This window comes from Anser cygnoides, chromosome 26 (genome assembly GCF_040182565.1).
Source record: "Anser cygnoides isolate HZ-2024a breed goose chromosome 26, Taihu_goose_T2T_genome, whole genome shotgun sequence".
NCBI lineage: Eukaryota > Metazoa > Chordata > Aves > Anseriformes > Anatidae > Anser > Anser cygnoides.
This window is the reverse complement of record NC_089898.1, coordinates 5,590,555-5,617,583: the sequence shown is the minus strand read 5'-3', so window position 1 is coordinate 5,617,583 and position 27,029 is coordinate 5,590,555. Positions and strand designations below refer to the sequence as shown.

At 38.0% G+C, this 27,029-nt stretch overlaps 3 protein-coding genes across 4 annotated transcripts in view; 2 read left to right on the top strand and 1 right to left on the bottom strand.

Moving 5' to 3' along the window:
* Nucleotides 1-18,647, top strand: part of LOC106047642 (gastrokine-1-like) — a 36,095-nt gene extending 17,448 nt beyond the window's left edge. The window contains exons 2-7 of one of the 2 annotated variants that reach the window (XM_013199221.3): nucleotides 10,939-11,082; nucleotides 12,344-12,394; nucleotides 13,202-13,327; nucleotides 14,083-14,193; nucleotides 14,459-14,600; nucleotides 15,199-18,647. In XM_013199221.3, coding sequence (XP_013054675.2) covers nucleotides 11,071-11,082; nucleotides 12,344-12,394; nucleotides 13,202-13,327; nucleotides 14,083-14,193; nucleotides 14,459-14,600; nucleotides 15,199-15,287 — 531 coding nt within the window. In that variant the 5' untranslated portion in view covers nucleotides 10,939-11,070 and the 3' untranslated portion in view covers nucleotides 15,288-18,647. Of the gene's footprint in view, nucleotides 1-10,927; nucleotides 11,083-12,343; nucleotides 12,395-13,201; nucleotides 13,328-14,082; nucleotides 14,194-14,458; nucleotides 14,601-15,198 lie in introns of both variants that reach the window. The other variant, XM_048053991.2, reaches the window with a different exon arrangement.
* Nucleotides 1,620-5,845, bottom strand: GKN2 (gastrokine 2). The gene is made up of 6 exons (XM_013199220.3): nucleotides 5,480-5,845; nucleotides 4,833-4,886; nucleotides 4,157-4,288; nucleotides 3,506-3,616; nucleotides 2,452-2,608; nucleotides 1,620-1,878 (listed from the first exon to the last, which is right to left on the bottom strand). The coding sequence occupies exons 1-6, from the start codon at nucleotides 5,489-5,491 to the stop codon at nucleotides 1,793-1,795; spliced, it is 552 nt and encodes a 183-aa protein (XP_013054674.1). The 5' UTR covers nucleotides 5,492-5,845; the 3' UTR covers nucleotides 1,620-1,792.
* On the top strand, nucleotides 18,644-24,603 carry GKN1 (gastrokine 1). The gene is made up of 6 exons (XM_013199219.3): nucleotides 18,644-19,715; nucleotides 20,323-20,376; nucleotides 20,724-20,882; nucleotides 21,103-21,213; nucleotides 23,194-23,347; nucleotides 24,341-24,603. Exons 1-6 carry the CDS (start codon nucleotides 19,653-19,655, stop codon nucleotides 24,430-24,432), a joined length of 633 nt encoding a protein of 210 aa, XP_013054673.2. The 5' UTR covers nucleotides 18,644-19,652; the 3' UTR covers nucleotides 24,433-24,603.
* The last annotated feature ends 2,426 nt before the right edge of the window (nucleotides 24,604-27,029 follow it).

Genomic DNA, 27,029 nt, shown 5'->3' with positions numbered 1-27,029 from the left:
CCATAGAATCATAGTATAGAATCATAGAGTTATTTAGGTTGGGAAAGACCTCTAAGATCAGAAAGTCCATGATAACATTCAAACTGTACAGGGTAGATTGTGCTTCAGTTTCCCATCAGCAATATCAAGGCAGCAATGCATCCCTTATTTTGCCCATTTAGAAAAGTCTTCAGAATCTCTAAGCAACTACAGAAGAAGAGAACAGAACTTTTCATATGAGTATTGCTCATTATCCCTGGGTCAACAGAAGATTTTAGCACTGCATTTTTATAACTGTGCATAACCACCCTGTTGTTTTAATTAGACTTCATTCACTAGATGATCTTTGAGGTCCCTTCCAACCTGAGACTTTCTATGATTCTGTGATCACAACTACAAGTCCTATTTCTACATCTCTTCAGTAGACTTCACTTCAAAATACGGCTAAACAGACTATACTGTATCTGGCACACACACAAAAATACTCTTGGATTTAATTATCTAAGTCTGACTCTCAAGAAACATTCTCCAGATCACCAAGAACCTGCAGACTGTTGTAATTCGCCCAAAAGAACAGTTCTACCATAAGATGATAAAATGCTCTTTTAAAAAATAGCAGATGGTTTGACTAGGAGCCTGATTTGAAAATAACAAATTGCAGACCTGGGCCCAAAAGGAATACTTTGCCCTTTGGCAACTATTAAAGTCTCTGATAAACTGCAAATATTCAGTATTCTGCTGCAAAATTCACTCTTCTTCCAAGCACTGATGTGCAAATACAACCATTCACTGAGATCCATGGGAAAAGCACACAGGTAGCACCAATTCTGCCTCATCTTGTATTTTAATCCTGAGATATAAACTGCTCTCAACAGGTAAACTGTTCTCCAACATATGAGGGGAACTCAGCAAGTGGCCACAGCTCTGTCTTACACACTGGCATTGTGTGAAAGGATAATTTTATCCCAGGTTACAAACTCTTTAGGACTGACAGAGTCTCCTCTATCTAGGCTTGAAAAATGCCTATAACAAAGGGTTCTCTTTCTATTGCAGCTGTTCAAATTGCTACAAATTTTCATTGGCCTCACAGAACTCAAGCTTATTTGCAAATCCTAGTGTAAATCTGCAAGAAATCTAAAAGGTATTGCAAAACAATGGCTTGTTATCCAAAATCTGAAATCCTATTCAACAATGTTGAACACGAATTTCTAGAAGCGAACTTTCTCAAAGTGTCAGGTTTAAGATATGGGCCTTTGTTTCAGACACATCTGTAAAAATAATGTTTAAATGAAATCTGCTTAAAGATATTCTGAAGTGCTCCACTGACATTCAGTAAGATATACTTACTCCCTCTCTTTATCTATCTGTTCATCCATTTGCTTCCTCTGTCTCTCCCTTCTTCTCTCTAGTAATCATATGTAAAGTGACTCTGCCTGAAGAGCATGGGTGCTGATATGAAAGGGAGGTTCTCCACCAAAACCATGTTCTTTTACTCTTTCTTCTTTGGCATGAAGCATATACCAATGCCTATCTCATGTTGCAGCCTAAGTATACAAATGCACCAAAGTGAAACACATCTTTTCTGGAGGAAAATTTCTAGAAAGTCCTAGACTGTTTCTGTTCTGCTTTTGAATGAAGAAAAAAAGACAAAGCATTTGAGTTACTACATTATCTTTATTTGTAGAGCATACATTTTTTGTCTTCAAAGCTTAGGACAGGTAAGATGAGTATGTTTTGTTCCAGTTTAAGAATGTTTTCTATCACAAAAGCACACAGAGAAATGAGACTTTTCCATAAAGCAGAACCGTAAAAATCAGGATTTTTGGAGTTTTTCACAGATATTAATGCCCAGAATGGTTGGAATTCCTGCGCTGGCACAGCTATGAGATTTCAGTAGTGCTAAAAATGAAACAACGACAAAAAAAGATATTTTCAGTGACAAGATCCCTGTATCCAGAAAGGAAGAGTCAAATACACAAATTCATTCTCAGTTTTGGCCCTGCTCAATGTTCCTGTTGGTCTCAGTTGATACTGTATAAAACTTTTATTGTGTAACTGAAAGGGAGGAAACACCTGTATGGCTTTAAATCACCTCTGTGCTCCTTTCCCATCACCTGCATAGAGCAGGTAGCATGCTGTCAAATGACAGCAGATTTGTGGGACCATTGTACCATTGGATTGTAAGATGGGTACAAGTGCTACACAGTGCCTTCCTCTGTGACACTAGGCAAACCACTTCGGAACAGCTGTTTCAGATATTTAGATGCCTGATGATGAAAAATGGTGCTTCACTGGATTTTCCAAAGCATCCAAGAGCCTTACTCTTTCAAATTTTCTTAGAGGTTTACTCTTCTTCCCTAAAACAGGGCAATATGTTCCTGCCTCACAAAGGTGCCACATGGATTTAGGTTTAAGATAGAAAGGTGCTTATACACTGTAATGGAAGCACAATGTTCTATTCTTGCTACTTACGTTGTTCAGTCTTCACAAGCTTGTAGAGAGGCAGACCCTTGCACAGTTGTTCAATGGGTTTACCATAGAGAAACCAATCCTTGATATTTCCAAACACGGAATTGCCGGATTGAAACTGTACCCACACGTTTTGTGGAGAATACACTTTCTTCATAGTCTAAAGAGAAAATGTTAGACACCATCAGTAATGTAGCTTTGGTTTCATGCTACTATGATGCCATGCTACTATGGCATCCATTGAGAAAAATGCCATGATCTAAAATCACCTTCCTTTGTCTCATATAAAACGTTAGCTAAAGAATCTACATGTTTTTAAATACGTTTTTTTCAGTCTATTCAGAAACAAAGTGCACTAGATACTAATTCTATCAACACAGTGAAACTGAGTTGAAGTGATAATTAATAAATTGCTAATTGACTGCAATATAGTCAAGTAATTTTCACATACATTAATCTTCCCACTCCATAAAGGTACTCTGAAAAGCACAATGAGAAGTTTTGTTATAAATGCACTATTGTTAGTCTGTCATAAGATGGACCAGAACTCAAGTTCATCTCCAGGCAATGCTTCCAGTCACCTTCATGAAACCTTTGCCTGAATAGGAAAATCACCATCTGGTCATAGTAAACTGATTTCTAAATTCAGTTCTGCAAAAAATAAAAATTAAAATATTTCAAATGATGTCAAGGACAAAATCTTAGCATACCAATGAAAAAAAATCAATAAACCTTGTGTGATCTCACTTTGAGGCCACCCCAAATTTGTCAAAATACACCATTTCCTCAGGCATGGGATCTTACAGTTCTAACTATAATGACAATCTACTATATGCAAGGTTGGTCATGATTGTTTATTATTTTAAAATGATGTTCTATATGATATTTCCTTGAAGTTCTATCTTGTTAGATCTGTTTCATCATTGCTAACCCAGTAAAAGACATTCCTAAGAACAACAACTGTTCTTGAAGGCAGAATGGAGGGATCCCATCATACCATGTAACTTGTACACAGTAGACTTTCTTGTATACAGAATAGGTATCTCTACAAAATCACCTTTTTCTCAAAAGCCAGGCGTCCAATTTCTTGCAGCTCTGGGATGGAAGCCTCAGATATTTTCAAAATAAAGCAAGCATTTCGTGAAAACAGCCTTGTTGCAACATATCCCTGTGATTAAAAAAAAAAAAGTAATTAATTAAAAATAGTTACCACTGGTGTTTGTTGATTCTCCCTAGTTTTTAGGGCAATCTAGAAGAAATATGAAGTGGCTACACTGACTGTCATGGTGGAATGATTCCTCATTTCCTCATTTACATTGTCACCTTTGGGGAACAGAAGCAGCCTGCTAACATTAATATCTGTCCATAAGACTTGAACAATCTTTTCCCATGGACTTCTGCTGTACTTGCTAACTTTCTATACATGAGTGTATACAGCCAGCTCTTCACTCCCTTGCATTGAGGTCAATGATATTCTTCTCACTTTCATGAATGACTACCATGTGTTTTACTACAATTCTCTTAAAAAACTTCATCATCATAGGTGTGAAAGAGAGATTGCATAAGAGGAGTAGAAGTGATGGGAGTCTTCAATGAAACAGTGTTTCAGGACAACTTATGATGACAATGCACTAAAATAATTTCTCTGAGTATATTAACTTCTTTAAAGAGATTGTTAGAATCTAGTCAGATTCTTAGATTTACTTACATGACTGTAGTCAAAAATAGTATCAGAGGAGTACAAGCCAGAACGGACATGGACGTCAGCAAAGTTCTTCTCATTGCTGATAGTCATAGTTGCAGTGACATAATCATTGTTAGGTTCGTTCAGGACAAAAGTCTTTGGTAAAAAAAACACAAAACCATTGTTCACCTGGTTTGCACTTTTAAAGACACAATATAAACAAATGTTTTCTCTCAAATGGACAATCATGATTGTTTTATATACATGTGAAATCCATTAACAACTCTCTAGCAATCTCAAGAGGCCCTTGTGGTAGAGACTAATTATGAGAGATTTTGAGTCAGGGTGAGTGGGAAGGGGACAGGCCCATACTGCAGGCTTTGGAAAACAGCATGTGGCATCCCAGTCATTATACATGGCAGCAGCAATGACTCAGAGAAGACTAAAAGAGTCTTCAAATTTTAGCTTGAGCTAAGGGGACCTATGCTCCACAAATTTCTTGTCACTGCGCAGGTGCACAGAACTGCCTCTTTGGCTCATATGATTGTCACCTTTGGTAAAAGCTAATTTTCTCTGTGCTTGGTAATAAGCATCATTTTAGCTTCTTCTGTTCTTTTCTTCCTATTAAATTCCTCCTTGCCCAGGAATTTAAAACATTTTAAACAAATACATGCACTAGAAGGCTTGTCAGTCTACTTACTTGCAATGCAGAAGTTTGAGTCCAAAAGACTCCCAGCAAAATGAGAATTGCAGCCTGTAAAAGGAATAAGCGTTCTCACTCAGAAGAAACAACATGCAGTGTCATACACAGATGGACAGAGTTAGACAAAAAAAACTTTGTTCATGATTTGAGGGAAACAGTCATATTTTCAGTTTGAAAAATTACCCGATCCACATGTGTATTAGTTTAAAGCAATTACAGTTCTTCATTATAAAATTCTTGCTATCAGGCTTTCTTTTGCCTGTAATGGTAAAAATGCAGAACAGTCGTGACATTTTATGCTTCTTTCAAAAGTCACACCCCTTGATAACATGTTACATCTTTTTTTGTCTCAAAAGTGGGAATTATTAAATCATAACTAAATCTCCTGCAATCAAGTTCTGCATCCTTCAATCAAATTATGTTTCCACTGACTTCAAGGAGCTTACTGCACACACAAGAAACACAGGTTTCCTACTGAACAACCAAAATAGAAAAAGAAAAAGGAAAAGAAAAAGAAACCACACCAATACAGAGGTCATATTAGCCCCAGTACTGTACCGCTAATTTGCGCATCTTCTTTTCTATACTTTTATTTTAAAAGGAACTTTTAATAATATAAATTCAATAAAAATGTATATACTTACAAATCCGTTCATTTTTCCTTCAGATTAAAAGCAAGAGGCTGCAGAAAGTAAGAATGCAGGAAAACTCCAGAGACCTTCAACTTTTATATCTTGCAGTAGGTGTGGGAAATACTTGACAGAACTGTTCTTCGTGATTAGAACAAGTCCATATCTACATGCCATGTACCTCATATCTGAAATTTTGGTCTGGCATAGATAACCAGATCTTGATATGTTAAAAGCAGTCAATACATCAGCTTTTGTGAGGTTAATCACTCTCCAGATGGCTATTATTTACTGGTTAAAACTTTACAGGAGTTTCCACTCCTTCTAGTTCCATTTTTTAATATTTAACAGGATATTGTCTAGAATTAAATGGCATCAGGAACTCTGCTATTCATTCATACAATATGCATTTTGTCTTCTTAAATACAATCCCTAACAGCCTGATAGTCTGCAGACAAAGCCTGGAAAAAAACACAATCACCTACGTTATGCCGGGTTATGTGCCAACTACTAAATAGACCACCTTTTCAGCCATTTCTTCTATCTAGCATATGCATGATCTTTTCTAACGAAAAGTGCTGCTCATTTTTGAACAATTGCCATGATACATATCACATGCATTGAAATTAATGACGTAGTTAGGAATAATGATTGTGCTTCACAGACAGAATCTAGTTAACTGCTAGCCTAGGAGGGAGTAACACGAAACTTCAGAGGATGTGTGGTTCACACAAGGTCACAGAACGACAGAAACAAGATGGAGATTCCTCCTTTAAAGTTACAACTGTTTTCCGTATTTTATGTCAAATGTCAATGACCACATGATATTGCCATGAAGTATTCTCCTGTGAATAGGACCTTGCCTGGACTTCTCATCTCATCTGTGACTCCACATCAGCTAGAGCAGATAACCTTGATGAATCACAAACTATTTTTTACTAAAATGTCTTAACTAGGGCCTATTCCTTCAAATAAAATGAAAATTCATCCTAAAAGCCAACAAATTTCTGTAATCTGTCAGAGAATCACAGAATGGTTGAGTTGGCAGGGAACTCTGGGTACATCTGGTCCAGCCACTGCTCAGGCAGGGCCATGCAGAGCAGGTTGCCCAGGACCATGTCCAGACAGTTTTTGAACATCTCCAAGGAGGAGACTCCACAAGCTTTATGGGCAACCTGTTCCTTTGCTCCATCACCCACACAGCACAAAAGTGCTTCCTGATTCTTTGATGGAACCTCCTGTGCTCCAGTTTATATCCTTTTGTCCTGGCACTGGGCACCACTGGCAGGAGCTTGGCTCTGTCTTCTTTGCACCCCCCCTTCAGGTATTTATATATTTTGATGAGATGACCATTTAGCCTTCTCTTTTCTAGGCTACAGTCTCAGCTCTTTCAGCCTTTCCTCAGGAGAGGTACACTGGTCCCTTCATAATTTTTGTGGCCCTACGTTGCACTCTTTCCAGTATGTCCAGGTCTCTCTTGCACTGGGAGCCCAGGACTGGACCCATTACTACAGGTATGGCCTCACCAGGACTGAGTAGGGGGGAAGGACAACACCCTTTATCTAGTTGGCCACACTTTACCTAATGGAGCCAGGAATACTCAGCCTTCTTAGGGGCAAGGGCACACTGCTGGCTCATGTTGAACTTGGTTTACACCAGGACCCCCAGGTCCTTTTCAGCAGTGCTGCTTTCCAGCTGGGCACTCCCAGCGTGTCCTGGTGCCTGGGGTTGTTCCTCCCTAGAGGCAATATGTTGCACTTTCCCTTGGTGAATTTTGTGAGGTTCCTGTGAGGCCATTTCTCCAGCCTGTCCAGGTCCCTCTGGATGGCAGCATGACCCTCTGGTGAATCCATCACTCCTCCCAGTTTTGTGTCATCTGTGAACTTACTAAGGATGCACTCTACCCCATCATCCAGATAATTAGTGATGATTATAAACATTCATCATTCATCAGGAATAAAAAAAAAAAAAAAAAAAAAGAGGTTGTACAGAAATTATCTCTGCAAACACGCCTCAATATAAAAAGGAAATTGCATGCATTTTCTTTATAACACACAACTCTACGTGGAAAATTTTATCTCAAGTGTGACAAAGCTCTGCTGCTAAGAAATATATCAGAACATATATATAAACAGATATGAAATTGTGACAAGCTTGGTTAGATTAGATTAAATTAGATTAGATTGATGTTATCCTGTTGAAAGCTGGCCCTGCCCCTTCTCAAATGATTCTTTGTTGGCAGAATTACAACCTTTCACAGAAGGGTTCAGGCACAAGCTAAAATTAAAAGCTTTAAAAAGTCTTAAAAGTTTTAAAAATTAAACTAATGTTAAATTAACTTCTAGTAATAATTATGTCTTCATATATTAATTTCTTTTGAGAAACTTTTGTAGCATTAAAGCATGAGCTTCTGCTTTCTTAAGCATCAGTATGCAAGGCCCCATGTAAGAGCAGAGCAATAAGCAGTATTTAGTGAAGACGACTTATAACAGTAGTCACGATCTCATGACTTCCAACTTATATTCACTGAGAATGTCAATTAGTCAGATAAGCCCAAAGATAAAAGATTAGTTCTAAAAAGCATTTGACTAATTAACATTATTGCAAGAGAGAAAATAATTCTAGTTGTCTCATGTCTGTAACTCAGCAAAAGCCTAGATATACCTCCAATAGGAAAGCCCTGCTTTTTGGAGACTTTTCCCCACACTGAAATTCATACGTCTCCCAGTAATATAACTGAAATTAGCATGCATTCATTTGGAATCAGAAATATCCATGACCATGCCACAGTCCTCTAAGTGCCCTTATATATTAATTAACTGAATTAATGAGCTGCATAAGAAGAGCTATAAATCGCTCTAATTTTCATGTACACAACCATCACTTTTGCCTGCCCTCAGTCAGAGCAAGGTTTGGGTTAGGAAGTAGCCACTCAGAACTTCTCCATGACACTCAAATTTCAGGATGATACCCACTCTCTCAAGGCAGTCTTATTGCTTTGGATACTTTTGATCTAAGTGAAGACTCTCAAACTTCTCCCCACATGAAGTGACTGTTACACTTGCAGATTGTTCATATCAGTATAGAGAAGTCTGGAGGAAATGGAAACTTAGTAATGTTCTGAACAAGCAATATATTGTTACAACACAGCAATGCATATTGTTACAGGAAACTTAATTTCTCTGGTATTTTCATAAAGCCACATATTTTCAAATACATTCTAATTTAAATCAGTAAAACATGATTAAGTTACAGAATTACTCTTAATCTATGCAAGCAAAATTGCAAGAAAAATTTGACCCATTATTTGGCACCATCATCCACTAAAAAACATTTAAACAAAAGACCCTTGGAAACAGTATGAAAAGAATACTTGTATAATTACAGTTCATGTTTGATTACCAAACCGGAATTTCAACATATAAGGGAGATGGATTTAATCAAGTTAATGTGGGAATAATACTATCAAAACAAACTCTCTTGGTGACTAATTTTATTTTTTTTCATGTACTTTTGATAAATATTTGCTTTATCAGGGAGTGAGCAGGTAGTGGGAGAAAAGTAAAGAATGAAGCAACACCTCAAAAAGGAACAAAATTCTCTATGCTTATGTTTGCATTCAGCTGGGCATGTCACACACTGGATCAAGATGGGGTGACAGAGTCTAGAAAAATCTATGTGCGTGGACAGGTCAAGCAGAATTCAGTTGCATTCAGTAATTAAAAAACAAGCTTCTAGGATCTAGTAAAAGCGCACCCTCTCTGCCCTTTTTCCTGGCTTCTACAATTGTAGTTAGTTTTGTAATCTATTCTAAATGTCAAATGCTCTAGCTGTGTACGTTTCCCATACAACTACTTAAGTAATCAAAAGTTGATGGAAGATTTGGAGATTCAGGCTTCCAAATGTGACACATTATTATAATGGCCAAATTGGCTATGGCTGTTAGAACAAATGGACCAAACTGTTTTCCAACTCATTACTAACACCACCACAGGGACTACCATTATAGAGTTCGGTTTCTCACTGCCTTTCTCAGGAACTAGTTGATTGATTAAATTTCCAGAGACTTGGAGAGGATTTTGTGACATTCATAACAGACTTTCTTGTGTATTTTGGATCTTTGAGGCTAATGATATACCTGTCCCCATACAGCATCCACAAACCAGACTGATTAGAAGAATGAAATATTTTTGCTTAGTAATTTAATACTTCCATTTACCATATTTTACACCTCGCGCAAATTGCAAAGTGGTAGAAAAATGAAGATGGAAAACATTTCTTCCACTCACCCACATTGCTGTAGTCCAAGCAAGACATCCATTAATGACGGTATGATGAATTGGAGCCCTTACTGGTATAAATGAGAATTGGACCTCACCGTCTTAGTTAAAGTGAGATTCCCTGGCCTTGTCAATAACAGTTGCAGCAGAGATCTTCAGCAACTGACAGCAGTGGAGAATTTTGTTCAGAGACACGAATTTGTGAGAGAGTCTCCATCATGTCATTCTGGAAATGCAAAGGAAATGTAAGGGTGCAAACCCATACTGAACTACTGTAAGGTGCAGGATTGATACACAGAGAAAATGATAGAGCTGCTACTAAATAAGAACTGCTTTTTGAGTACTTAAATGAGTACTTCTTAAAGTGCTTCTTTTGTAACAAGCACAGGTAAGAAACAAATCCAAATTATCTAAGGCTATATATGTATCTCTATATATTATACAACAATGGAAACCATTCTAGGGCAACAACGCTCAGACATCTAAATGGGTCAATTAAAATATTAAATAAACATTTGCAAGGTTTCTGCAGCAAACAAGGCAAATAAACTCTTTCTGGGGCATGACTGTACATAATTATCAAATTCAAATGAACTTTAAAAAATATACTTTCTAAATAATAATTATTATAAAATGTCCATTGTTACTGCTTCTCCCTTACTTATTTTCTTATAATCTCTAGTTTATGGTCCCTTTCCAGAATTAACCTTAAAAGGCTAATTACAGATTAAATCTGTAATCACATAGTACTTTTGTGAAGAGGTTCTGTGAAGATCCAGAGACCAGGCCTCAAGACTGGAAAGGAGATCCTAAAAGACAGAACAGTACAGAAAGGATTCAGAAAGGAAAGCAAACAAAATAACTCAATAATTTCTATTTATATAGATCCAACCTCATCATTTCTGGGGACATGAATTAAAATATTTTAAACCAATGGAGGTGGTAATCTTGCTATTTTTAAAATGTTATGAACTATGAATTAAAAAATTAGGCTGAGTTCTTATGTTGTACAGGCACAAAATGTCACTATGAATTTTATTAGGTATCCATTTTCTGGTCCTGATTTTTTTTCCTTTTAGAAGTTATTATTAAATGCTTTGAACTTGCCATTATAAGTTTTCTTTCATCTTCCTGTATGTAATGAATTCAATTAGGTTAATATCAAAGCCTACTCTTATCACAGCACTTCCACAGGAAACCCGTCATAATTCTGTGAACAAAGGGCACTTGCCAAGAAGGTAAACCCATTTTACTTCGGGATATTACTGTATAAGAAGTAAGAGTACACATCAATTACCAGCAGAAACTGCCTTGCCTACCGTCAAAATGAAGTTCACTGTAAGTACATATATCACTTTCTCATAAAACTACTAAGGCTGCAGAGTTTTTAAACTATTTTGAGTCTTTCTTGGCAACTATTGAACTATCACTGATTTATGTAGGGTTTACAGAATAAAAAAGGCCAATTGGATGGCGACTTCATGGGTGAAATTTCACTTTTGGCAGTGATTTCACTCCATAAGCTTACTCAAACATGAGAGAGGAAAGTGCTCTGTTACAAGCGTGAAAGGCACATATAAAATCTAGAAAGGGCAATATTTTCTCATTCATAACTCTTAGATGCAAGTCAATAGTCTTACCAAGTTGTATGAAGCTATGGCACACCTGCCTGTTGAGAGCATAAAGAGAGGAAGCATGAGTTTTGAGACACTCCAAGTGCATGAGCATGAAGCATAGAAGTATTTACAGCAGTCTGAAATTGTTGCAGGAGATATTCCAAAATGTTACTGCTAAATACTATGAGTCACATTTGGATCTCACTAGTAAAAAATTCTTCTTTGAAGTCTACAAAATTTGTGACCAATTCAGTTATTTGAGGGATTGTCTCCAAGAGAACAATTGTTCACAACAATTATTATTACAAAAAAAATTAATATTAAATCTTACATAAAAATATACTGGCAGTAGTTTTGACCCTAGAGAAATCTGAGCAACAAGCATGTGAGTCACTGAAACTGTAGTTTTACAAAGGGGTAACAATGTGTAGTATTACTTTTTTTTGTTTGTTTGTACAGAGGAGATTGTGCCTACCCTTACATTATTAGCTCTGTACTTAGACGCATAAGATTTATGGTATGTTCCAGGGACAGAGCTGTACTTCACAATAGATGTGCCTGTATGCTGCATGGGTTTGCTCCATGTCTGAAACTAAAATGTTCAGAGTGAAAAGTTCACGCTTAAAATTAAATACTTCAGTCCACCTGTTTCCAAGGAGTGTACTGAACTGGGGCTAGACATTTTAAAAATCACAAAATTTAAATTATCTTTTTACCTGCACAGCATGTACTGCTAAGAGTAAGAGTAATTTATATGAATTGATTACCTGACTTACGGTCATTTTAACAAAAAAAAATCTTCTGCATATTCATATTTATATATTTATTTACTCATATTTATATACTCACCAGCTTCAGAAATGTGCTGATCATTAACATAAAGTTAAACAGGAAGTCAAACTTATTTTGAGACAGCAAATAACTTGATGCAAGATGAGCAGTTGCAATGTTAAAATGTTGTGAATTTCAAATATTCCTTTCAGATTGTGATTGCTTTTCTTGGAGTTCTCCTGGCTCCAGCTCCTGCCGATAAGGTAAGTATAGTGCTAGATGCAACTATACACTGCTGTCATAAGAACCAGTGGTCTCTAGTTGTAACATCTGTAAAATATAACTCTGAAAATGAAGCTGTATTCAAAATTTGACACTTAGCTTGAAACTGCATTTTTTATACTAAAGAAAATATTTAAGAGGTGATATATCAGGCAAAAAATGTCAGTTTCTAGGTATGAAATCAGCAACAAATTCTGTCTTGAGATTAGCATAAATACTGTAAAGTATTTATGAAAGTAATTGTGTGGGGAGAGACCAATGGTAGCATGAAGGATCTGATCACAAAATACAGTGAAATACTATAAATTACTCTCTGCCTGCAAATTCCTCCTGGGGAAAGGACAATAAGAACAATTAATACCTTCCTAGAAATTTTTCTTCCAAGTTGAACTCTGAATATTCAGTTTAGTTTTTAACTTTAAAGAAAACCATCCAGTGTTTAAAAGTAAATGTAAACTTTTCCACCTGGTCTAGTAGGCGTTCTGTACAGGGTGGCAGGGAGGACGGAATGGTGCAGTAATGTTATTAAAGCTTGTCTGTCTTCACAAGGTAGATGCCATCAGATATATATCAAAAACAGGGCTTGATAAAGCCTGAATGTAAGGTTTGACACAAAAGTACTAATAGCTTCCCAGCCTCCCCTCTGAGGCTGGAATTTATCTCCCTTTTACTCTGGTCTCCAAGAGCAATTATTTTCCAAAGCATGGTTACTACAGCAATAGTGTGAAAGTCAAATGAGAATCTCCAAACCTAAATCCTTACCTTCTTTAATCTTGTTCAAAAATCAGAACAGCAAGGAAAACATTAAGAGGTACCATGGTGAATATTCACACTATCCTTTGGATGACACTGCAGTCGACTCTGGCTCAAATAAGCACTCTGAGATCTGGAAAACTGTCTGGGACGCCAAGACTGTAAGTGGCTGCCACCATGGCTCAAACAGCTTTTTCACTTCTGCTGTGAAGATTATGGTGAAATTTGGCACTGGGTAGAAACTGGTGTTACTTGGTCGGTCTCTTCTTGATTAAAATGTAAGATACATAATAATGGCTAGAGAAAATCCTAGGAGACAATCAACCAAGTAATCAAGTTGTACAACTTGATTCCATGAATTCAGCAAAGATCATACAAAGCTGCTTTTTCTCAAGCAGCTGAGAAACCTGAGTTAGTACTTAGATTAGCACTGAAAAAGAATCAAATGTTTTTCTGAAACACCTAAGCTTTGTCAGTGAGATTTTAGAAGAGATGCTTTAAAAATGCTCTCACTTAACCATTTTATAAATTCTGTTGCACTGTATGCTGCACTGATTTTCAACAGTGAATTCCTTCACCCGGCCTAAGCAGGATCATGCACATAGCATTAGTGCTGAAGGCAATTTATTTTACCTTTTATCAAAGCCCATTGTTAGTCTCCATGACACATTTACCTAAACAATATATTTGAAAAACATTATTTTCCTTCCTATGATTATTTGTATGTTACCTTCCTACGATTATGTGTATGTTATAAAGCCTTTTATTTCTTCTTTTTATTTGTTTATTTAGTTCAGTGCTTCTCTCTAGCAATCCACTTCTCTTTCACTGAATATTTCACTGTATATATACTGTATATATATATACCACAACAAGATAAAAGTTTTTGTTATTTTTTTTTTGTTTATTTTAATAGGGCTACATTGCAACCAAAGTATTAACAAAAAAGACCTGCATCATTAGTAAAGCTGACACAAGATTCTTCCCTGCTAATCAACGATTTTCTGCACCACCTCATGGAGACACGGTAGGCTGGTGAATGAAAGTGCTGAGAAAGCTGATTGACTGCCTGTGAAAAGCATTTGTTCTATACCCACAAAAGGGAGAAAAAGATCATAAACTGGAGTTTCTCAGCAGGACTGAGTCACTCTAGAAGTTTAGTCTCTAGTTTTCTTAAAAGCTGCATTGCTCTTGAATAATTCCTTCTCCATTATGAAAGTGTGGACTTGATACTCTTTTTTTTTTTTTTTTTTCTAAATGCTGTATTCTGGGTTTGTTTCTTTAACACTTAGGAGTCTAGACCTCAGCACCTTCCACCCAGAGAGAATCGTTACATTATCTCAAAAAACAGACTCCATAACTTGCGCCCATATGGAGAACGCATTCAAAATCTGTGCCAAGGAACTCCCTCTTACTTTGCTTACCCAACCCCTGGTATGTATACTAGGAACTAGTGTTTTGTATACCAAAATAAACATTAATAAGATTACAAATAAGGATTAAATAAAGGTTTAAGTGAAAATTAATCAGCTAATTATTGAAATTCTGCATTTTTCTACTAGTTTTTATAAATCAGTGAGTGTGTAGTCAAGGGAAGAAAAGCAGGTCTGCCACTCTCCTGCATACAAATGGGAGATCATGCTACTTCAAGAAGGCTCTAGCTGTGGAAGAGAGTCTGATTTTTTTCAGGCAACTTCATGCATATAATATATATACTGCATGCATATATATACACTGCATGCATATATATATATATATTTCATGCATATATAATATACTGATGCCCTAGGTACCACAGGTGCAGCCACAGTACAATTTTGAGACTCAAAATCCAATTTGCAGATTAGACTTTTGTCTAAGATTGCACTAACAGTTGCTTGTATTATACATTCAGAAAAAGCACCTAGATTGTTAATTTGAGATTTTGGTAAATTTGACATTTTCTGGGGAAGAACATGATGTAAGAAAATATTCACCTATGTTGTTCTATTTTCTCACTCCAAATCTAATCAGCCTTTTTCATTACTTTTAGGCTCAAACTTTTTAAGGGAACATGTCCCATGTTTGAAAACTCACATCGAAAATGTGTCATATATTTACTGTGGCTTTTTTCCTGGTTAAATTTGGAAGAAGAAATTAGAACTGTGTACCCATGAAGATGCTTTTTCTTTTCTTTTCTTTTCTTTTCTTTCTTCCTTCTTTCCTTGGTAATCTTATCTTGATCATATTTTCAATCATTTATCTGCCTTCTTTTCTGCTCTCTGTGAAGCTTAGTGTCTCTCAGTAAAATTCATCATTAACCTACACTGGTCTGTGCTGTGTTTTTACTGATCCTTTTAAAAAGTAGAAGTAACCCCAAAGAAAAGTTCCTAAACTACCATTCCTGCAAAATCCCATTTTTTGCTTTTAAATCAGATCCTGTAGTATTTCCCAATGAGATTTCACATTACCATATGAAATTTTTCAGCATTGCTAAAAGCAAATGGTGTTACCTACTGCATAACTATATTTGAAAGAATTAAATACAGTGGTATGAAAGCAAGCATATTTCTGAGTTATTTTAATTTATCTTATTACTAAAATACTACATTCTACAATGTTTTACAAGAAAAAAATTATAAGCATTGCAGTGAATTACAGCCAATTGAAAATAGGCACACTATTGCTCTGATAAACACAGAAATCAAGCTTTCAATAACAGTATTATTGTGCGTTGCTAAAATGCAGCCTGTAGTTGAATACAGGTGTTATTTAACAATGTTTCACAAATATTTAACACAGGAAATAAAAGAACATACCCTAACCAAATAAAAGCACAGTTGGAAATATTAGAATAGAATTGTCATTAGGCCAAAATTAAGGCAGAATGGCTGGGACTCGTTTATACCACTGGTCTGAAAGGATAAATTCAGTAACTAGGGCTGGCTGGACGATATCAGATCTTCACCTTTCCTCCTTGCTCAGATGTCCTTTCCTTAGAATTTGAGGCACATTAACCTATGAGACACCTTATCATTCATGAAAGTCAAGGGTTACTTTACAGAATCACAGAAGCACAGAATGGCTGAGGTTGGAAGGGACCTCTGAAGATCATCTAGTCCAGCCCCTTGCTGAGCAGTATCACCTAGAGCACATTGCACAAGACGGCATCCAGGCAGGTTTTGAATGTCTCCAGAGAAGGAGACTCCACAACCTCTCTGGGCAGCCTGTCCCAGAGCTCTGTCACCCTCCCAGTAAGGAAGTGACCCCTCATAGTCAGCCTGAACCTCCTGTGCTTCAGTTTGTGCCTCTCATCCTCTTGCTAGGCACAAGTGAAAAGAGACCGGTTCCATCCTCTCAACACCCTCCCCTCAGATATTTAAATACATTGATGAGGTCTCCCCTTGGTCTTCTCTTTTCCAGGTTAAACAGGCCCAGTTCTCTCAGTCTGTCCTCGTACGACAGGTGCTCCAGTCCTCTCATCTTCTTAGTAGCCCTCCTCTGGACTCACTCCAGCAGCTCCATGTCCCTCTTGTACTGGGGAGCCCAGAACTGGACACAGTACTCTCCAGCAGGTCACCTCCCTAGCCTGTACTGGTGCCTGGGGTTATTCCTCCCTAGGTGCAGGACCCTGCACTTGCCTTAGCTGAACTTCAAGAGGCTCCCCTCGGCCCAGCCCTCCAGTTTGTTGAGGTCCCTCTGAATGGCAGCACAGCCCTCTTGGGGAATCAGCCCCTCCTCTGGGTCAAGGATGCAGCAGCCTGTCCTGTTAAGTAAAATGTTTGTTGGCTCTTTACTAGTTAACTGAAATTAAAACCAAATCTTGACTGTCTGCACCTAAAAATATTTCAGCACCTCCAAAGAAAAGTAACCACATGGCTGCAGTATTTAAACAAAGCTTCTGTCCGACTTGCCTGGGGTTTTTGGAGAGAATTCCTTCCTCTTTTCCAGCTTTATCCTGCATTTTCCCTGAGATAAAGCAGGCACAGCACTCATACTTATTTGATAGCTTGTCACTGGGAAATGTCTCTCCAGGGGCCTTCTAGCCCCTGAAGACTATGAGCCAGACCCTGTGGCAGATGATGATTCAGAGTCCCATGAGGCAGCAGAGATCAGAGTGGGCATGCAGAGGACAGCAACCTTGCGAGGTCCAGAGATACTCTCTTGCTCAAGCTGGAGCCTCAATAGCCTTCTCCTCCACAAAAGAAAAATCACCTCCAGGTTACATGCACAAAACATTGGGAGCAAGGTCCAGCTTCTGGATATGCTACTTTAACTTCATGCACATAGTTTCCAGTTATTATATTATTACACATTGCAATGCCTTTATCCAACGAAATTGGCCTGAAAAACTTCAGTTAACCCTGTGTACTACAGTGTCATTTCACAAACTTTGTAGATGAAAGAGAACTGCTACTGAAGCAATTAAATAAAGTATTTTTGTTTTCCAGACCTTAGGAATTTAATTTCAGTATTACATTCTGACTGGTTTCTTGCTCTAATTAGGATGTCATTACATTTCACAACGTACATTAGTCAAGTTTAAACTGATCCAGGTTTAAACTGTGAGGTCAAAATAATAATAATAATAGTCATCATCATCATCATCATCACAGTAAAATGTCTGTGTAAGTACAGAGATATATAGCTATTATTAACAGTGCAGAAAATTGGAGTTGCTTGCAAGAAGAAATCCTGCCCAACAAGGAACAGGCCTGAACTTTATTGGCAAACACACTTTCCATGATACACAGTTTAGATTCTTTGAGGGCAAGCCATCAGCATGCCACATCAGCATTACAAAGCAGAGGGTTTTAGCTTGTAGCTCTATTTTTCTCTTATCCCACAGCAGGCAGAATATGAACATTCAACTGCATTTACATTTTAAAAAACCACCTGAAAAAATGTATTGACAGAAAAAAATTCAAAATCATGATCTGAGTTTAATTAAAAGGCCATAAAATAATCTAATAAATGAACTTGAATAAAATTCAAGATACCGAGAAAACCTGATGTCTTATTATTCCTATTACTAATAGAGGGCTTTATTATTACTATTATTACACACCAAAAAAAAAAAAAAAGATAATCACAATTGACACCCTCAACAAAGGGTGTAACACCAGGCTTCAGGGAAAACCAAACCAAACCAAACCAAACCACAAAACCTCCACAAACGTAAATGAATATGGGATCCTAAGCATGTGCCTGGGCTACTCCCACCTCAGGCTGCTGAAGCGTGACAGCCCCTGCCCTTGCAGCTGCCTCAGGAGGGTTTTTCTGCCATTTTTCGTGGCCCTTAATCCCCTTCCTGTCACACACCCTCTCACCCCTCAGAGCCCCCCCACCCCCCCCCTACACCCCAGGAACCGCTTCAGGGCAGCTCTTCTGCCCTTTGCCTCCCTTTTCTGCATCTTGACAAAGACAAGCTTTTTCATTCATCTAGCAAAGGTTTCATTCCTGTCAAGCAGCGTGAGAAGGCAGTTTCCTTCACATTGCTTGTCAGGGTTTTTCTCTCCCCATTGGCGCCACAGGCAAGTGACAAGTAGTGTGGTCTGCCCTCACAGCCCCCAGAGAAACCTACATTTTCTGTCCAAATCCATACAAGCACTGTTGTTTGTAAAGAATCAAGAATGTAACCACCATTTTGCAAAATAGTATGCGTCAAAAACCTCCCCTAGGATTTGCAGACTTGACTCAGTTGAACCAGAATTTGATCTAATATTGCACTTTCATCACAGGTTAGAAGTGATGGAGAGAGAGAAAAATCCCTTATTTTTTTGAAAGATGTGCTGAATTGGGGTTGGAAAATAATTTTGGAATCTTTACAGTGATTCCCCGTTACAGACTCAGATTGCACTGATTGCACCCAAATCTAACAGATCAAGTTGAGACAAAAACCAATTATTCAAAAACCACCCTAAGTGAATCATCTATTCGTACAAGAAACGTTTACTTCACCACAGAAGATAAGCTGGGGCAAAGTGAAAAAAGTTATTGTTGCTACCTAGAATAACAAAGAGACACCTGTAGACTTACATGTTGTTGAAATGTCCTATTTATCACGAAACAATTTTCAGTGGCAATGTTGCATTTGAGCCATATATTTTGGTGAACCCTGTGATTATTTGGTAAAGTACAGCATGTTTTAGATGGTGCAAAGGCTCCAACTTATTTGTGTTCTGTCTAATGTAAAGTTATTTTTTTTAAACCTTAGGTTATCTCTGGTCCCCAGTTTGATGTAGATTTTCAAAATTAGATAGCAAATATGTCAGAAAGTTATCATAAAACACATTTCCTTTTTCACTGCAAATGGATTCTTATCTGATAATTTTGTCAGACTGGCAGGTCAGAATTTGCAGAAGTACAACCCCTATATTTATGAAATAGTTATAGCAGGAAATAATGTCCAATGACATACAAACTTGGATACAAATTACTAGATAATTTTATTTCAATACTTAGTCATTCCACGCCTAATTTTGAGGACTAGCGTATATAAGGTGGATGGTTCACCTCAGTCGTTCCATCTGCACTTGCATCAGCTCTGCAGTCAAAATGAAATTCACTGTGAGTATACATGCTATTTTCTTCTTATAGACTAAAACTCTGATTTATAGCTATTGCCTTTATACCTCTTAAATGCCTATGTCTATTTATAGTAGAAAGTTACTCTCTGGGGAAATTTCACTCCTCCAGAGGTTGCAGTTTAGACCATATTAACCTGAATAGATGAATTTTTGTAAAGGTTTAGCTATGCACTATTCAACCTATGCTAACCTTAGTGTGGTGTCCATTTTTGTCAATAGCCTTTTTGCAAATCTGGAGCAACACACTGTGGATCAAACCACTTTCTTGTGATGCCTATGCAGAGGAAATTTAAATTCTCTCTCCTCACTCTTGTAAAATATCTGTATATTATTATATAGATCTCTGTAGCAACTTCAGATTTAGCTCTTAAAAATGTAGACTACTAATGTGTACTTAGTTTGCATTATTCTGGGGTAAAACAAGAATGACTCACTTTAGGTGACTATTTTAAATCCAGTATGAAAGCAAAAAATATTCAAGGAGTACACTTCAACATCAGATTAAGAAAAAGCCACTATGATTCTCATGACAAGATCTGTCAGCCAGACCTGCAGCTACATTTTTATGTTTTCAATGTTATTTTCAGATTGTGGCTACAGTCCTTTTTGGACTCTTGCTGACTCCAGCTCTTGCTGAATACGTGAGTATAGTGACCAAATTTTACATTGCTGCTCTGTTTATACACTCCCTGCTTCTTGAATTTCCCCCTGCCTTTAGGGAAAAGGAATCTAAGATTTTTTTCACGCATAAAACTCTGAAACCACAGATGACAGTTGTAAAATACAGAAATTATTCACTGAATCTATTAAAAGATTCTCAGAGCTACTAAAGAATGCCTTACTCTTCTGTCATTTTGACAATATGGTGGTTGCTAAAGGTGTGACTTACGGGCCAGCATTTGCTATCTTATAGCACTGCTCTTCTAAAGCTTTGGGGAGATAACTGACTACCGCTTGAAAGTCTAAAAATGTTAATTTTGTCTTCTAGTTTCAGAATGTGAAAACAGTCAAGAATCAACCCTTCTACAGGAGAATCAACGTTGGCGTTGGCTACCAAATTCTGACCATCGATAGTGAGACCCTTGTGGCAGTTATTGAGGACAAAACAACCCGTGAATCATGGAAAACTGTTTGGAACTATGATACAGTGAGTGGCAAAGAGCATGCTTTTTCAGAAGATTTATGAGGAGACTAGCTCCTACAAAGCTGACTGAAATAGACAGCTTGTTTCTTTATTCTTAACATTTTGAGTCCAAGTTTTGGGGTAAAAACTTTCTATGTTCATTACTTTGATTTTTAATACAGACTTTATTTTCATCTCTGTTACTGAAAAACTGAATTCCTAAGTCTCACCCTTTTTTATACAGGGCTTTATTGCAAGCAAAGTAGTGTCAGAGAATGTCTGCTACATTTCTAGAATGGACAAAATCGTGATGCCTGCTCTTTCTTCAATTGCTGTACTTGCTGAAGAGATTAAGGTAAGATAAGAAAGGGGCAGTAACTTGTAAACTTGAACAGTAAAGAAAACTAAACTTTAAGTATGGGATATCAGAGAGCTATTTTCAACAGCTTTTAAAACAATATTTTTTTAAAAACAATCTACATTCATCATGAAATAGTATCAATTTCAATGACATTGTATATTAACATAATTTGAAAGCTTTGAAAAATTAAAATATCTTGTTCTAGATACTTGCAAGGGAGGTTTTACTGTTTTTGTTACATAGCACTTAAAATAATTTTATAATGATCTAAAGGATTATGTACTTTAGATTATCTACTTTTTAATACTGTGTTGTATTTTAAAAAATTAGTTTTTTAGCACAATACTCTTCATAATCTGACATTCTTTGTATAAGAAAAGAATTTTCTAAACTCTAATTTCTAAAAATACATTTTTTAGGAAGCTCTAGTTTGGGAACAGCACATAATCCAATAACAACAACAACAAAATATTTAGCTAAAATGTCAAGCCCTCATAAAACTTTTTCCAAAGAACTAATGTCCATACTAGTATAAGTCCAGCCCACAGAATTAGTGCAAAATTTTCAAAAATTTCAGCATTCAGCATATTAACCTTTTGTAGACATAGACTCCTGCTAAAGTCTGAGAACTAAATCCTTATAAAAATCCAGGCTTTAAAGGGAAAGAATGTGTGATGGGGAAGAAAAATGGGGTAGTTATATAAGTTCAGGTTTGAGCAAAACCTTTCACCTCTAAATATAGTTCCAAGTTTGCTTTTACTAAGATGTATATCTGTGCCCTCTGAAGCCCTCTCAACTCACTGCTTACCAGCAAGAAGGAAGTACATTTGAGTAGGCTTTCAGGAAACTTTTGATAAAATTCCGCAGTAATTTTGAAAGTATAGAACAGTCTCAGTAATCCCTGCTAAGTGTCTCTTAACTGTGGAGTTCATCAAGCTGTTTCTTAAGAGTATGTTTTCTCTTTCTTGAGTAAACTAGGTTGTTGGAAGTGTCATGGTGATGTCTTTTTTCAAAAGAAAAAGAGTAGGTGCATTCTACTCTCCCACTCTCCCCCCAGTCTACATTTTCTCTGAAAAAGTCTAAGTTCTGTAGTATGCTAAGAAACAATTTATTTTAGGAAGCTTTCAGCGATCTTATTTTTGGATGGCAAGTTACAAAGATGGTTAATTCCGAGTCATTTCAACAAAAAATTTCACTTTCCATTTTGGACTATTGCTTTGTGTGTGCTGTTGTTTGAATCTCCATTTTCCTTTGAGGTATAAGAGAGCATCTCCCCATATTCAGTTCAACTTCTGTATTAATGGTATGATCCAGAACAGGAGTCCTGTGGCTATAGCTGAATAATGAAATACAAACTAGCAGGAAGCCTAGGTCATAAGAGAAAATCAGGCATACGGAAACATTGTCTAGAGGACAAAGTAGGAAAATATATTTGAAATTCACTGGAAACAAAACACCCTGGAACAGTTCAGAGAAACTGTCCCATTAAAACATTCAGCAGTTCTCAAAGAGGTCATAAAAACTGCTTGCGAATTATATTAATGTAAATACATCTGCCAACTGTTGCTACTGCTCTGCTTGGTTCCAGTTTTAGATAACTGAACAGATTTCTTCTCTTTCCACTCTTCACGTATCTCTAGGGTAAGAGGTTAGTAAGTGATTGAGAAAATACTTTGGGGGGAAATCTGTGTTAAAATACTGTCTGCACTTCTCTTTTCCTATGCAGCTACTTAGTGAAGTTTTCCATTCTCTTTAGCCTGCTTCCACCTTGACTCCCTTAGAAAGATCTGTTCTAGGAATTGTCTTCAGTGCTTACTAATGTCTCATATTTTCACATCATTTTAGAAGACTATGCACTAAACAGAGTTTTGGTAGAACATCAAGCATTCACTCATCATTCCAGAAACAGGAATATGCATAACATTTAATGGATCAAGGCACTGATCTTGTTGAATGATGTTATTTGATGTTTAGAACGTGAAAGGCGAAAGAGTGGTTACAAAGGATGTCAGATACGTCATCTCAAACAGACGTATCCGTGACCTCAATTCCTATGGACCAGAGATCTACAGTCTGTGCAGAGGACTCACAGCTTACTTGGCTTATCAAGAACAACAGCAGGAATCGGGTAAGTGTGATCATATGAGCTTTATGTGTAACTAAGCAAGTGATTTTGTTTCCATCAGAAATACACAAATGCTGCTGTTACAACTAGAGACAGGCACAAATTAGGAGTTGCAGGAAGGGCTCAGTATCTCTGCAGTTCAGGATTAGAACAATGTTGAGTTACAAACTCCAATAAAATATTCTAATCCAAACTCTTACTACTCTTTTTACTAAAGTTTAAGGAAGCTTAAGTTTTGGTCCAGAATTTTGCACATTGAACTTACCTGTAATGCCAAGGTAAAGCGGCAGCACAGTCTCAAAAACTACTATCCTTCATTTCAGAGATTGCTGAGAGGTTATTGAGGAATCCCACCATTAAACAGCTCCTGTTGAAGTCAAGCACTTATGTTTCCCAGTATTAAGCCAAGCTGCTTCATTCCCTGTAGGTTTTTCAGAGAGAGAGTGATTACAATGTAGGAGCTTAGTGGCCTCAACTTTATAGGCTTGTTTGATAATGTCAAAGCCTGACAGGACCTATGAGGTAGCACTAACATAACTGTACAATACACAGTAGTATATACTAACAGTATAGAGTACTATAGTGCCCCTTAGTACTAGAAAATGTAGAGAATATTAAACAGCATATCTTTGTGATCCTTTTTATGAGTTAAAGGTCCAATTGCATTTGGTGACTACAAAAGAATCTTTCACTCAGAAGTCAGTCCTGCAGCATCAGCAAAGTACTCTGAGTCTTATAGCAACCTGGTTGTTTGCAACCAGTATCATGTGAGATATGCTCCAAAGATCAGGCATAGGATGTTGCATTCTGACATAGCAGTATTTACACTTAGTGCTGCTCACCTGGCTTTCATAATTGCTTTGATATTTGAAATGGCCCAATTTGAACAAGAATGCAAGTGCAATGTCCCAGGTATTAAGGGCTGCCAATCAATGAACAGATCATTTAAAAACATCTTGGATATTAACTCATCATACTTTCTTTTCTTTTTTTTAGGAACCCAGGTTTGGTACAACCAAAACTCATGCTACAGACTTGATGTCCTGAATCTTTTGGGCATTAACTACTGTCAGGCTCAGACCGTTTGAGCATCGTACCTTTCTTGAACCTAGTAAGAATGCCCAGTAGCTGAACAAAGCCATCCCTGATGATGTTCTTCCCTGACATTACATCTTTCCAGAGTTTTGTTCTTCATGATCCAGATGTTGAAACAGATCAATCGGTGATAGTATCTTTCAAATAAACACCTTTAGCATGGATGAACTGTGGCTAATTTCTCATTACTACACTCTTTACTCTTTACGATCTATGAAAGCTTCCAGAAAACAAACAAACAAACCACCCAAATCATAGAATGGTTTGGTTTGGAATGGACCTTTAAAGATCATCTAGTTTCATCCTCCCTGACATGGGCAGGGACATGAGTGGTGGTTTCACACTGGTGAATAGTTCAGCACCACCACACTGCTCTCTCACTCCCACTCCACAAAAAGACAGGGGGAGAAACTAAGATGAAAAGCATTAGCAGATTAAGATAAGTGAGATCCCTCACTGAGTACTGTCATGGGCAAAACAGACTCAGCACAAAGGAGATTACTGTAATTTATTGCTTACCAATAGCAGATTATAGCAGTAAGACCTAAAAACAAACTAAAAATACATTCTCCCCCGATTCACCTTCTACTGCCTCCTACCCCCACACAGCTCAGGGGAATGGGGGTTGTGGTCAGTTTATAATGCTTCATCTCTGCCACTCCTTCGTTGTCACACTCTTCCCCTGCTCCAGCATGGGGTCCCTCCCATGGGATACCATCCTTCCTGCACTGATCTACCACAAGCTTCCCACAGACTGCAGTTCTTCAAGAACTGCTCCAGTATGACTCCATACCAGAGGATGCAGGCCTTCAGGAACACACTGCTCCAGCATGGGTTCCCCATTGGCAGCAGCTCCCACCAGACCTCCTGCTCCACTGTGAGTGCCTCTCCACGGGCTGCAGTTCCAGCCCAGAGTCTTCTGCATGGGCTCTCCACAGGCAGCAGTGTGGTAATCTGCACTGACATACAACACCATGGGCTGCAGGGGGACAGCCTGCTCCTCCAGGGTCCTCTCCAAAAGCTGCAGGGGAGCTTCTGCTCTGGCACCTGCACCACCTCCTGCCCTCCTGCACGGACCTTGCAGGGTTGTTTCTCTATATCTTCTCACCCCTCTCTCACAGCTGCTGTTGCACAGACGTTTTTTCCTTTCTTAAATATGTTCTCACAGAAGCACATTCAAGGTCATTCATTGGCTCAGCTGTGATTAGAAGTATGCTCCTTTTGGGGCCAGATGGAACTGGTTCTTCCCTGACATGGGACATCTTCTGGACTCTTCTCACAGAGGCCACTCCTGAAACCCCAACCCCTCCCCAAAACCTTGCCACATAAGCCCAATACAACAGCTTCCACTAGACTAGGTTTTTCAAGGTCCCATCCAACCTGACGTTCAAAACTTCCAGGGATGGAACATCCACAATTTCCCTGGGCAACCTGTTTCAGTGTCTCACCACCCTCATAGTAAGGAACTTCTTCCTAATACTTAATCTAAATCTACCCTCTTTTAGTTTAAAACCCTTAACCTTTGTCCTATTACTAAACACCCTGGTAAAAAGTCTCTACCCATCTTTCTTGTAGGCCCCCTTCAAGTATTGGAAGGTTGCAATAAGGTCTCCCTGAAGCCTCAAAAAACTTTCTGAGGGTGCACTCGATCCCACTGTTCATGTCACCAATTAAGATATTATACAACATTGGTCCCAATACAGACTGCTGAGAGACAAGACTCGTCACTGGTTTCCAACTGGACATTAAGCAGTTGACCATAACTCTTTGTATGCACCCATCCAGACAATTCTTTCCCAACTATCCACCCAGTAGTCTATCCATCAAATCCATGTCCCTCCAATTTAGAGACAAGGATGTTGTGTGGGAATGCATCAAAGGCTTTGCGCAAGTCAGGGTAGATGACATGAGCTGTTCTTCCCTTGTCCACCAATGCTGTCACTGTCACAGAAGGCCAACAAATAAGTCAGGCATGATTTGCCCTTTTTGAAGCCATGCTGGCTGTCTTCAGTCACCTCTCCATCTTCCATATGCCTTAACATGGTTTCCAGGAGGATCTGCTCTGTTAACTTACTGGGCACAGAAGTGAGGCTGACCAGTCTGTAGTTCCTTGGATCCGTCTTTTTACCCTTTTTAAAAAAGGGTGTTATGTTTCCCATTTTTGATCTCGATGGAGACTTTGCCTGACGACCACAGCTTTTCAAATATGATGGATAGTGGCTTAGCTACTCAATCTTCCTGTTTCTTCAGGGCCCTGGGATGCATCTCATCGGGTCCCTCAGACTGTTCATATTCAAGTTTCTCAGGTCTCAAACCTGATCTCCTACTTGGGGTGGGACTTCATTCCCCCAGTCCCTTCCTTGAAGTTTTATGACTTGGGAGGTATGGAAAGAGCAATTGCCAGTGAAGACTGAGGCAAAATATTGAGTGCCTCAGCCTTCTCATTGTCATTTGTAGCCAGGTCCCCTATCTCACTCATCAGAGGTGCAAAATTTCCTTTATCTTTCTTTGCTGTTTTATGTACCTGTAGAAACCCTTCTTGTTATTCTCCGTATTCCTTGCCAAGTTCAGCTCCAGCTGTGCCTTGGCT